The sequence below is a fragment of the Myodes glareolus genome, chromosome 3, assembly GCF_982192425.1.
Source record: "Myodes glareolus chromosome 3, mMyoGla1.1, whole genome shotgun sequence".
NCBI classification, from domain to species: Eukaryota; Metazoa; Chordata; class Mammalia; order Rodentia; family Cricetidae; genus Myodes; species Myodes glareolus.
The window spans coordinates 88,612,787-88,626,687 of record NC_142028.1 but is presented as its reverse complement, the minus strand read 5'-3'; the positions used below and the strand labels follow the sequence as shown (position 1 = coordinate 88,626,687).

Here is a 13,901-nt window from a genome sequence, read left to right as displayed (position 1 = left end):
ATTGTGCCACACTCACAATAAACCGGGCTTGGCATCTCTGCCCAGTTTCCACATGGGGAAACAGGCACCTTGAGAAGTCAGATCTTTGCTTCCCCGTCAGGCGCATTTTATGTTCAGGGAAGCTATTCATCAGAGGACAGATGTGTACAGACGGTCTACCTGCCAGCTCTACGTGTGAGTTTTCGAAAAGGGGAATTTCTGGAAAACCAAGATGGAAGCCAGTGGAAGCCTGCACGGAGCAGGGATGTGAACCTTGACCTAGCAAATCAAGAATGGCTCCCAGGGGTGAAAGACGACTGGGGGACAGCATTTGCAGTGGGACGTGAACAGTAAAACTATTAGCCAGGCTGGAATTGGGAATCGGATGCTGTGTCTTCCAGAACACTCTAGTTAGTCAAAGAGCTGAGCAGTAGGAAAAGGGTGTGATTTCCCACAGGGAAATCCTCCAGACCTCAGTCACACACTTGGGCATCACGCATGCCTTGTTCCAGGCTACTTTACCATAGCCTCACAGTTTGTTGAAGCAGGCTTCATCATCACCAGTGAATTCTACAAAAATCCACCTTTTCTTCGTCGGGTGCCTTCACACTGGCTTCAGCCTGTCTGTTCTCACACGAACACTGACTTTCTCAGTTTGTCCCCTTAAGTTCGTCTGCCCCTCCCCAGGTCCTCGAAAGCTGCAGTGCTAGCTACCCTCGGGTAGCTTGGCCAGCCATCAGGCCACGTCTTCCTGCAGATGACTTTTGATTTCAATGTCCCACCGCCAGGCTATGACTGTGTGGACTGTGTCCACCGTCACCTCTCACAGACCCTGGGATTTGTCACCTGAGTCTTGCAGCTGATGCAAATGCTGCAGCTGATGTCGACTTCCCAAAACATGCACTAACAATTAATTTTTCTTTCAAAACTAAAAGTTAAAATTGGAAGTGATCACTATCTAGAATCATTCGCTCAATGAATATTTATCGTGTGCTTAGAGTGTGCCTGGCATAGGCTGGGAACTAAACAGACCAAAATCTCTGCCTTCATAAAACTTAAATATGATTGAAGACAGTGATATAGAACTGAGTATCAAGAGCCTCCTCACGTGTTCTCAGTTACTTTCTCTTTATCTGAGTCATCCCCTGACACAGTCTCGCACACACACACACACACACACACACACACGCTGGTAAGGAAAGCACGGGGATGACATCGCATGCTATAGTACCAAAGGAAGACATGTTCCAGACAAGATATTAAGTACAGAGACTGCCTTAGTTAGGGTTCCTATTGCTGTGAAGAGACACCATGACCATGGCAACTCTTATAAAGAAAAACATTTAACTAGGGTGGCTCGCTTACAGTTTAGAGGTTCAGTCCATTATCATCATGGTGGGACATGACAGCAAGCAGACAGACATGGTGCTGGAGAAGTAGCTGAGAGTTAGTTCTATATCTTTCAGGCAAACAGGAAGTTGTCTGAGACTATGGGTGGTATCTTGAGCATACATGAGAGCGCCAAAGCCCACCTCCACAGTGACACACTTCCTCCAACAAGACCACACCTACTCCAACAAGGCCACACTTTCCAATAGTGCCACTCCCTTTGGGGGCCACTTTCTTCTAAACCTATACAGAAGCCCCGGGATTCTAGAGAGCTATCTCCTCTGGCGTTTTCCCAAATTCTAGTTTTAAAAAAGCAGGTCAAAGCTGGAGAGATGGCTGAGAGGGTAAGAGCACTTACAGTCAACCCTGAGAACTTAGTGTGATCGCCAGTGCCCGGTGCTGGGAGGAGTGGACCAGTTGTTGCAAGTTTTCCTCTCACCTCCAGACCATGGCACACATACACATGCACAAACACACAAACCAATACATGTAATTTTAAGAATTAGTTTCAAATACCACTATCCTAAGGGTACTGTGCTGTGTATTTTTTTTTCCAACTTGACATAAGCTAAAGTCTTCTGGAAAGAGGGAAACTCGAGTGAGAAAATACCTCTAACACACTGGCCTGTCAGGCCGTCTGTGGAACTTTTTCTTGATTAATGATTGATGTGGGAGGGTCCAGATACTGTGGGTTGTGCCAACTTTTGGCAGATGGGCCTGGGTCCTTTAAGAAAGCAGGCTTTGGGAACCCCTGACATGTGCTGATAACCCCTGATGATATGGCTTCATGGATGGATGATGGATGGATGGGGTCCTCTTTGGGAACCCTTGAGACTTGCTGATAATCCCTGAATCAAGGTTTCCCTCTCAAGTGACTCTCAGCTGTAGCAAGCAGACTAGGACAATATTCAAAAGACTGAAATCAGAATATTGACGATACACGAAGAGCCCCGCCCACAGGACCCACCCATCATCTGTGCTTGTGTGCACACCAGAGCAGCAGCACCCTTCAAGGAGAGCCCGATGTGCAGTGCAGAGGACACACCGTGTGAAATAAACCAGGTCCCAAGGACAAAGACTGCAATCCCTCTTGTAGTAGCCTAGTCAAACTTGGATAAACACAAAGAACTGGGGCCATCAGAGACGAGAAGAAGGGGAAATGGAGGCATCTGGCCAATGCGCACAGCTTCGGTTTAGTGAGAACCTGGGGACGACTGCACAGCAAGGTGGACAGGCTCTGCAGACCTGCAGTAAGTTACGATGGTACCTTCTTAAAACATACCTCAGTGTGCACCGGCCTCTACATACCTTAATGTACTTCTGTCTCTGTTGAGTCTGCTGTACCAAAGTGGCTGTCCTACTAAGTGCATTTCACTCAGGGATTATTACCTAGTAAAAGTACTCAACACACACACACACACACAAACAACCAAAAACAAACAAACAAACAAAAACAAAAAAAACCCCAACTCATCAAGCAGGTCAAACATCCTGGAGACAGGTTAGCACTTTTCTCCTTCCAGCTCATCACAGGCATGTCAAAGGCACTGACTATGTAATCATCACAGGCACTATTTTTGCGAGGTGTTGACACCAAACAGCACCCCCACATCTGACCGCAAGCACCCGCACGTCACCCTCCTAAGTGTCAGCAGACACCTAGCTCTCGACTGCTCTTGACGCCGGAAGGAATTCTAATACATATTTTCCAGAAAAAGTATTTATTTGACATCATTAAAAAAATATTTAGGCACATGATTTTTTTCATGTTTATGTCACCTGATTTACATACCTCAATGCTCAGTACCTTTTAAAAACACTAAGTAAATTGGTAAATAAAATCTATATTGAAGAAACATTGTGAAAGGCGGACATCTGGGGCAAGTGAGTCATCAGCCCAAGAAAAGAATTTCTGTGAACAAATACTCTACAAACATTTCTGTGAGACAGTAAAATCTAACCAGTAGATTTCTTCTTTAAAAATATTTTCAAAATAAAGTTTAAAACACACAACACCAGAGTTTCTCATCACTCCACAAGGTGAGACGCCAACAGGAAGAGTGACGGCAACAAGGACCTCCAACAGCTGCCCGAGGTCGAGGAAGCAGTCCAGTGTGTTTCGTTCTGAGGCGAGGGAGGAAGGCCTGGGAGCTACCTTAGGGCGACAGCTGAGTCTTCACTGAACCTCCATTCTGAAATGCAACTACCTCCCACTGAGATAGAAAACAGTTCTTGGTTTTTCAAATTTGCCATCAGAATATGAAAATACTTTTCTTCTTAAAAAGCAGAATCACAGTGGCTGTAATTATATGGAGAGCATTTTTGTTTTGTGTTTTCAAAAGGATAGAGGACTGAGACTGTCACCTAGGCATCCGGAGGCAAGGCGGCACACAGGCTATGCAAGCTGCTGGCCCTGAATGAAGGCAGTCGTCCCCGAAGGGATGCCGGACCTGTGTCTGCTGTGTGCGTACGGAATGGGTGGAGTGGCACCTGCACTCACTCTCAGCATGTCTCCCCAGGGAAGGGAAACTCCACTACAGCCTGTTCATGGGCACAACCAGCATCGCACAGGTGCTGGAAGAAGAGCATCCAGGTCAGGGGAGGGGCTCAGGGTAGGCAGTTCTGGGAGCTGCATGGTTCATCTGAGCTAGAAGATGATCCAAGGACCAAGTCCTCTGAAATGGAAACACTGTTCTTTCAGGGTAGACCTAAAATGAGCATCTCTCCAAAACTGCAGACAGAGGCTTCACCTACAAATCACTGCATTCTCTCGTTGTGTCCTTTCAGCTAAGGTCAGACCTCTGGATGAAGACTTGGGAGTCCCAGACTATATCCTGCTTACGTGTCCACATGCTGCTCACTAACCCTTCCCTCCCCAGAAGAGCCAGCCTGCAGCCCTCGGTGTGCCTGTGAACCGGCCAAGAGAGAGAACCACTAGCACTCTGTGGAGACCCTGCCTCAGCTTTACTGACCAAAACCTCTCACAGATTCTGGATACAAGGCTGCAGAAAACTTGCAAATGTGCTTTTTTATATAATGTATATTCAAGGTGGAGCCTACAAATAAAATTTTTAAATGGGGGGGGGGAATCACAACTCTCTTATTCCCCAATGAGGCACAAAAATTACAGACTACAGCTCTTCAGCGTCTCCCCGGGGCTCCGGGTTCTCTGGGGAGTAGGCAGGGCCGGTACTTCTAACGTCACAGGCCTGCAGTTCCGGAGGGCTGAAGTGACCAGCGCACAGTCCCGGAGTTTTCAAGCTGGACAGAGAGCCAAGTTCTCCATCTTACATTCAGTTTATGGCAGGAGCGAGCTTTTCTCGCTGCCACCAGATCATCTCTGCATCCCTACACTCAGTACAGTGCCCAACAGGTATGCGCAATGCATCACTGTTGAGTGAAGAACTGAGTAACAACTGGCTTCCTCCACCCCTTGCTTGTCTCTACTGAACAAAGAGGAACCAGACATTCCAAGGCACACTCTGCTCACCCCACACAATCCAGGGAAGCAAAACAGTTCAGAAAAGCCTCGTGGGATTTCTAGTGCCAAAGTTGTCACCTTTGGCAAACGTAGTGACACTATGAACATAATGCAATTAAAAAAGAAAGAAAGAAGTTCAGATCCTCTGTTGCATTTCCAGCTAAACTGCCCCCAGAGACAGCCCACTGGAAGGCAGCTCTCGCTGGAACACATTTTATATCCTGCCAGGGTCACCTGGATGGCAAGCTACAGGGTAGATATCAAAACACTTGATGCTTCACTGTCAGAGAGAAGAAAAATAAATTAAACCCACCCAGCACATTTTCCAGTCTGCTATAAATTAATTTAAACATAGTTCACATACAGTCAATAAATTTTCAAAGTCAACAATCAATCCTAGGGTCATACAATTGCAAAGGAATATTACTCCCCAGTCAGGACGCCTCAGTGTCTTCAGAGTACACGAGCGGGGGCCGTCAGGTCATACGGCTCCTTTCCCCTTGGTGTCCATCTTGTTACTGGTCTCTGACTGTTTGCTCATCTGCTCCTCTGTGAAAGTGATGTAAGAGTACACCAGGCTTCCAGCAATACTGCAAGACAGACAGTCATCATGAGATGGGGAAAGGAGATGGGAGGGCTGAGTCGTGTCCCCTGTAATGGGGAAAAGTCTGATTAAAAGTTAAATGCTCTGCCGTGAGAAATTCTATATAAATCCACACAATGGAATACTACACACCCATTAAAATGCTATGAAATGAAGCAGGCAATGACATCTTAAATGAGAAGAAATGCACAAAACATTAAATGTTGGTCACTCTATATGAATACAGCACTATGGACATGTGCTGCAGTTTGTACTCTGGGAGACTGACCAGGATCATTCCCTGTGGCTGCAGCGGGCTGCTAGGATGCTAGGTGGCTCCTCTCTAGTTAGAAGCGAACTCGTGGCCTATGGCAGCTGGTTACTAGCATGCGTCACCTGCTCATGTCCCACACACCAGAGTGTGTCCATGGAGACAGTGAGCTCTGTTGTTTCTCCAGGGGGACTTCACACCTTCCCGCCTCTAAAACTAAGCTGTAAGCTGGAGGGGGTCACAAACAGCACGCCTGTCTGACTCTTCACTTGAGGCTGCCAGTACTCATTCCACTGGGTCACCTGAGAGCCTGGCTGAGAGTCAGCTGAGAGCCTGGGCTGGACTCTACCCTTAAAATTATCCTGCCCTGGATCTGGCCCCCATCTTCATCCTGGCCACAAGGCTCATTGGCATGTTGCTCACTTAAAACTCATTCTGTTTTCCTCTGGGCTTTGATGTCACAGGCCCAGCCCAGCTGTGAAGGGTGAAAACTGCCAGCCTCGGGCTCCCATGAGGAAGGAACTGAAGTTAGGAGCTAATACATCACTACCCACTGTGAGCCCTCCCTCCATCCACACTATATCAGCTTCCTTTAGTCTAACCTCCCTAGCACAATTCCTGTGGACCACCTCCCGAGTGCTGGGATTAATGGTGTGTGCCACCACCTCCTATGCGCTCGGGAGGCAGAGGCAGGTGGAGCTCCATCAGTTCTAGCCCAGTCTGGTATACAAAACAAGTTCCAGGACAGCCAGGGTTGTTACACAGAGAAACCCTGTCTTGAAAAACCACAAAGAAGAAGAAGAAGAGGAAGAGGAGGAGAAGGAGCAGGAAGAGAAGAAGAGGAGGAGGAGGAGGAGGAGGAGGAGGAGGAGGAAGAGGAAGAGGAAGAGGAAGAGGAAGAAGAAGAAGAAGAAGAAGAAGAAGAAGAAGAAGAAGAAGAAGAAGAAGAAGAAGAAGAAAAGTGGGAGGAAAAGGAGGCAGCCACTGTGCATCCAGGCTTATTTGGAAGATTAAATGAGATTACATCACTGAGAATATAATTATGAGCTGGGACTGTAGCTCAGTGGCAGAGTGCTTGCCCAGCATAAGGAAGGCTTTGTGCTTAATCCCACTACAAATAAAAATAAAAATAAAATCCATGTTAATACACATGTTTGTGCACGCACGCACGCATGCGCACACACAGAAAGAGCACTATAACACAGTAGTCAAGAGGGGATACTCCTGTTCTCCTACTTTCCTACTGATCCTGATACAGAGGAGAGGTAGAGTCATAAGTACCTTAGCCTATTCATGACACTACAAAATACTGTAAACCAGACAGCATATGCACAACAGATATCTGCTTCTCTCAGTTCTGGAGCTGGGCAGTGCAGAGCAGAGGTGGAAGGTGTATGTGAGCCTTCTTACTGGGTCCTTGAATGAAGGAGGCAGGAGGGGTCCCCCTCTTTGCTAGGACACCAATCTCAAGAAAGCTTCATCTTCAAACTCTACCACCCTCTCTCCCAAAGCTTTATTCCTAAACCCCTGACCTTGGGAGTCAGAACTAGAACACGAACATTGGGGGGCACAGTGTGCAGTCCACAGCAAGGGACAAAGGGAAATTGCTGCAGCCTGTCCAAGGGAGCCTTCAGGTCTTCCACTCTGATTTGATTATCACCAAGTACTTTATTTACAGAAATGCCAATTCATGGAACTAAATATCTACCAAAAACATGTATATGCATATTAAAACTAAGAACCAGTCATTATACAAGCCTTTCTAAAAATGTGAACATAAATATTAAAGATCCAAGTATTACTAATCCAGAGACCTGCTGTGATAGACACAGTTGGGGGAGGAGGATGATGATGGGTGTGAGGGAGGAACAGGAGGAGGAGGAAGAGGAGGAGCAGCAGGAGAAGCAGCAGCCATACTTTCCTACAGACAGAGGGGTCTAGTCAGGTTACTGCAGTCTGGCCTGAAACTGCACACCCACCTCTCCCAAGTGTGACCCTGTGGAAATCTGAAATGGTAGCAGCCGGGCTGAAATACCTCTGATCACACAGCCAGCGGTTTCTAGATTTACCGCATGCTGGGAGTGGAGCTCAGCAGGTAGCCAGCCAGCCTCGCCCATCAGAGGCTTGGTCTCCAGAACCCTCTACAGTGGGACAGTAGATGCGCATAGTCTGAGTAGTGAGTAAAAGCACACAGGCCTGCAGCTCCCCACACTGCAAAGCCAGAAACGGGAGGGTCTGAACTTCAAGTTCACTTCAATCAGCTGGAGGCCCATCTGGGATAAATTAGATTCTGTCATAAAACAACAAAAGGGGCTAGAGAGATGGTTCAGTGGTTAAGAGCATTTACTCCTCTTTTTGAAGAGCTGAGCTCTGTTCCCACTACCCACGTGGTGGCTCATAACTGTCTATAACAGTTCCAGGGGATCCAGTGCCTCTTTTGACCTCACAGGCTCCTGCACATACATGGTATACATGCATACACCCAGACACAGACATACACACATATAAAATAAATACATATTTTTTTAAAAAAAGAAAAGTTACCTCCAAGACACACAGTTACAGCCATGTTCACTATCTTACAACAATCAGATACTCAGTCTATAAACTCCATCAGTGCAGCAATCCCATGGCAGGAGACCAGAATCCTACAGTCACTGCTGCCTTCATGTTGTTTACCACGGACATTTAGTGTGTGTAAGTCTAGGCAGACAGCTTTGCATTCTGTAAGGCAAATATGCCAATCCACTTAAAACCTATGACTCGAGAATTTGATTTCTGCTATTTCCGAACAAGTACAGTCCCTGACAAACAGCTGACTCCAGGTGTGGTCCTCCCACAGAAGCAAGACCACTCTCAGCTCCCCCAGAGCAAAAACAAAAATGAAACAGAACAAAAAACTAAGTCACACGATATTACACTCAAATTCCACCAACATCCTTCCCTTTTCCCAAAATAATTTTGCACTGACCAAACCGTCCTCTGAGTCCACTCCTTTCGCTAGCTGAGTGCCGTCCCCTTCACTGCTCATCCCTGATGTGTGTGGAGGCCCCGCTCTGGAAAATTTCAGGTCAGTTTGCTTGCTCTTCTTTCTAAAGTTGGGGGCTCACTCCCTCCATTCCCAGTCTGAACATGAAATGCAGCCACAACCCTTCCTAGTCAGCTTTTCCCTGTCTCGTTCTTCCCGTGACTTTCTCTCTAGCTAGCAGAGCAAGCATCTCTACTACAAGGAAAATTCCAGAAAGACAAGGCTTCCGGTTCATTCCAGAAGCTCTAGCTCAGCTGCCTCAGCCAGCTCTGAGCACATGTTTGTTTATAAATAAATCTATCTTCCTGGCCAGATTAGACACCCTGAAGAGGAAACTCCTCTCTGGTTTGGCCTTGTGAGCACCTGCTTTATTTACTCTAAGGATCAAACGGATCCAACAGCCCCGGCTACCTTACCTGCCAGCGGAGCTGAAAGAACAAGGACAATTCAATAGCAGACAGAAGGTGAGCGAGGAGAGCAGAACGCAAAGCGAGCTGCTGCCTCCCAGGTATCTGTTTATGTCCTACCTATACCAAAATAAGTGTTGGTCTTCGCACACACTTCAAAAATAGAAATGTATTAGTCACAGAAGAGTCTGGCTAGGCTATGAACCATCCCATCTGCCTAGGAGATTTGGGAGACTGCCCAGGAATAAATTTAGAAGAAAAAAAAACAAAACAAAACAAGATCCCCAAACCCTTGACAAGGATATCGCTTGCTTTACTAACATGCTAGACAAACACTTTTTCCAGATCAGAATTCCGGTGAGGCTACTTGTGTATCCTTGGGTTCTGAGAGAACAGGTAAGCGCAAAGGAGGCCAGCCTGAGCGCCTGTTTGGCACGTCCTACCACTCCTGGGTGTCGACTAGGAAGAGGTTTCTAAGAGAGCAAGTGTTCGTTTCTGCTGTTTGCTTAAGTATCCTTGACACTTAGGACTTAGCATTTCTGTCACTTTCTCTCTCGTATCTGACTCCCTCCTTTCCTCTCTCTTCAACAAAATTTAAAACTGAGTAGATTCCCACTAAACTAGGAGAGCAAGTTGATGAGTTTTCCAAACCTGTGGGAAACTTCTTCAAATTTCCAAGTCTTCTACAAAGTGACCTCCGTCACAGGAGACACCAGGCTGATTAAAGCCGCCAAGGAGCCAGAGCAAATGGTACAGACAACTTAAAGGGAAAGTCCACATTTTAAAAATGAGACGCTAAGGTCCTGAAGAGAGAACAGTAGGTAACTGGTAGCAGCAGCAGCAGCAGAACATAGGACTTTGCTACATTTCAGTCCTGCTCTTCCCTCTTCCCACGGAGATATCATCAGAGCTAGCTGGCTTCTCTGCAATTTGTTCAAAAGTCCTAGCTACACTAATGAGAAACTGTGTGTGTGTGTGTGTGTGTGTGTGTGTGTGTGTGTGTATGTATGTATATATCCATAAAGAGCCTGGCAGGTGTGACCTCAGCAGTCACTAAAGGAATACAAATATGTCTTTGTCTTTCTCCAAATGAGAGCCACCAAATAAAGGGAAGCTCAGACTTGTACTTCAGAAGACTGGACCAGACAGATCTTTAAGACGGGAAACACTCAGGAGAAACACCCTGGCACTAAAAAACCACACACAATTTTAAGGAAAGAAGCAAAGGGGAAACACTCAGGAGAAACACCCTGGCTCTAAAAAACCACACGCAATTTTAAGGAAAGAAGCAAAGGGTCCAAATGAGAACATGACAGATTCAGGTGCTGGGCAAAGTTAGTGGAGCCATGTCCTGGGAGGCAGTTCCACAGCTGACCACACTGTATCACAGAGTCCGCAGAGTCTAGTCTGGCTACACGGGCCATAGAAAATGGCTTTTAAACCTCTGCGAAAGGTTCCAGGTTTACATTACCAAGATACATATTATGAAAACAGAATTAATATATTTATCTATTGACTATTACTAAATAAACAGTACTGAGGTTAAAAACACAGAATGGAAGATGAACTACAGCCAGGCACTCAGCATCTAGACAACTAGGGGCAAAATCCTTAGTTTCTCTATGAAATGGGACCTCACAGGAGCCATGACAAAGGAGAGGGCCTCGCACAGCTGCACAAACCAAGCATGAAAACACTGGCGATGTTTTGTTGTTGGATGCCTCTTATGGGTTAGGAACAAAATGGATGACAAAATTAAGATAAGCAATTTTCTGCCCTCAAAAGCTGGTAATCTAAGTAGCAAAAAAAATACACATGTGACCCATGAGGCTACACTAGCTTATTCGTTCATTCACGGAACTTGTAACTGAAGACTCTGGACTCCAGCCCTCGAGCTGTGACTCACTTGCACGCCACGGGCTCACTCTAGACCCCTCTTCTATGAGGGGACTCACTGTGCTACAGTAGAATCCATGGTACAAAGAAACAGGCTCAGTACCTGTCTTCAAAATGCATTCAGGTTCCTTTCTCAGCCTCCCTTATAGAGCTGAAACAATGAAGAAAAAAAATCCCAAACAAACCAACCAAACAAACAAACAAAAAAACACCTATAAAATAGTTTTATGAGAATGTAAGCAAATGATTGAAAGGACTTTATTTTTAATTAAAAGCATGGAAGCAATTGAATATGTATGTTTATAGTACACATTAAAAAGCACCTTATTCCAGACTTTATTATAAATAAAAATGAATTGAAAAAAAGGCTTCCTGAGCAATTATGAAGCCTGAAACAAAGCCACCTGGAACACAAGAAAAAAACCTTTCTAGACTTGAGTCAGGAAAAGACTTCTCAGATTCAGCAATGAAAGCACCACACACAGAAGAAAACATCACTAACTTGTTCTGCATCAAAATCTAAAAATTTTGTTCTTCAAAACATACTATTAATAAAAAGGTAAGTCCCAAGTTAGAATATGCTATATTTCCAGAACTCTAAACTCATGAGAAAAAAAGGGCCCTAGTGTTTCAGATGGGCAAATGTCTGGCTTGTCAGTGCATTAAAGAAAACAGGCTGATGGCACGTCAGCACCAAAGAGATGCTCAAATAATTAACCCTGGGAGAAACAAATCACAGAGAAACTGCAAGATAGAGCTGGATGAGGGGCTGACAGCACAGTGAGAAGGCAGCTCGCAAGGCCATGAGGAGGAGGACCAAAACTGCACACACCGCTGGTGGCTATGCAAAGTAGTCCCGACGTCACGTCAGGAGGGAAAAGAAGGATGGTAATATTCTCTCTCTCTCTCTCTCCAGAAAATCCCATATGTTAGGCACACACTCTAGCATTGAATCACACCCTAGCCTGCAGTTTCTTATTAAAGTTAAACGTGTTACTAATACAACCCAGGGAATCAAAGTATTTATCCCACTGCAATGAAAACCTATGTTCATACACAGACTTCTAAGCAAGTATTTATATGGAAGATAATCCATAATCGTATAATAGCTTTAACTGGAAACGGCCAGACTGCTTTCAAATGTTGAAAGATGGAAATATATCCATCCAACAGTGTGCTCAGCAGTATATGAGGTGTTGATGCATGCAAAAACAGCTGGAAACCATGTGAGAGAGCCAGACTTGAAAGTGAAATACAACATACATCATTCATGCAGCATTCTGGAAGCTCTATGGATAGAAAGATCTCTGTCAGAATCTGCGGGCGGATAGAAGTAATCAGATACAAAGGGGTAACAGATTAAATGCATTTGTCAAAACTGATGGCACTCCACACTGGAAAGAATAAATTATTATATTTAATTATTTAATCACGTTAATTTTTAATGACAGAAAAAGATGCATTCCGGAGAGCTGAGGAATTCTAGCCGTCCTGGCTATAAGATTATGGTGTCATTACTCGGGAAGGCAACCTTCTTCAGGCCTGAGCCGTGGGGCCAGAGCCCAGACTCTGATGGATGTATGGATGCACAGGAGCAAGCTCTGTGTTCACTACTCCTTCCCTACCCTGCCTGGTGCTTCTCTTTTGGGAGGAGGCCTTGGCTGAAGACTGAGGAATGGGATGCTGGAAAAAAGCATTTAGAGAAGATCCAGACAGCCTCTCAACTGTACTCTGCTGAAAACATAACACCTCCTTGAGTCATAGGATCAAAGCTGAACGGTACCTGGAAGGCTACGAAGCATGCCCCATGCTTCCTGCACTTGAACCAGGCCAGAGATGGGGACATTCAACCTTCTTTTGGAGTAGGGATTTGAAATAAGGTTTCATGTGGCTAAGGCTGGTGGCCACTTGCTGTGTAGCATAGGCTGAGTTCCTGTTCCTCCTGCCTTCATCCCACTAACCCTACATCACGGCTGCGAGACACCATCTGACTCTCAAGCCTTTCCTACAACTAAGAAATGAAGCAGAGTACAGGGAGCCAGATTTGTTCAGACTTAATCAAACATACATTCTTCAGAAATACAGTTCAGCCAGTGGATTTCTTTAAAGTGCAGTCTGTTAAGGGGAACTGAAATCGCTTCTAAACAAGTGAAATCTACTCAATAGTTCCTGTAGTTTGGCTTTTACATTAAAAAGTCAATATTCACAACTTCTGTCTTTGCATACTAACAAGTCAAAGAGAACAGTAACCAAAATATAGCCCTAGAAATAATAAAGACAATTTCATTCTTAAAGAAAAAGTAAAAAAGAAAAACCTAAGCATATTCCTTGCCTTGCTAAAAGCTGTAATGAAAGTAACATTGGAACAGGAGTTGAGATGCCCAGATTTGAATCTTATTGGGTTCTGTCACTCTAACTCAACAGTAAGTTAGTTTTATCTCTAGCACACAAGAACACTGGAACTCAGAAGTACTAACAACTCAGAGACAAACAAAAGCCGTCATCCACTCTAACTCCACACCCCTTTAAGAAGCAACCTCCAGGAAACGTTGGAGTGCTGGTTTGAATGAATGGCCACATGGGTTCAGCTACCTGAATGCTTGGTTCCTAGCTAGAATCCTAGGAAGGACTAGAAGACGTGCTCTCCTTGGAGTAGGTGTGTCCTTGTTGGAGAAGGTACGATGCTGGAGGTGGGCTGTGAGGTTTCAAAGCCCATGCCAGGCCCAGCTTTCCCCTCCTCCCTTCCTCCCTCCCTGGGTCTGGAATAAGTCAGGTAGAAGTGGCCACTAAGGAGACAAGACCAACAGCAGGACAGAGGTCTGGCCCAGAAATAAGCTGGATAATTTATAGCATATAAATAATACTTA

The 13,901-nt window shown here is 45.4% G+C and overlaps 1 protein-coding gene across 1 annotated transcript in view; it reads right to left on the bottom strand.

Annotated features, from left to right (window-relative positions):
* Positions 1–3,072: 3,072 nt before the first annotated feature.
* Slc35d1 (solute carrier family 35 member D1) overlaps positions 3,073–13,901 on the bottom strand; it is a 41,697-nt gene continuing 30,868 nt past the window's right edge. The window contains exon 12 of the mRNA XM_085686335.2: positions 3,073–5,439. Within this exon, the coding sequence (XP_085542461.2) occupies positions 5,331–5,439 (109 nt within the window). The 3' untranslated portion in view covers positions 3,073–5,330. The remainder of the gene's footprint in view (positions 5,440–13,901) is intronic.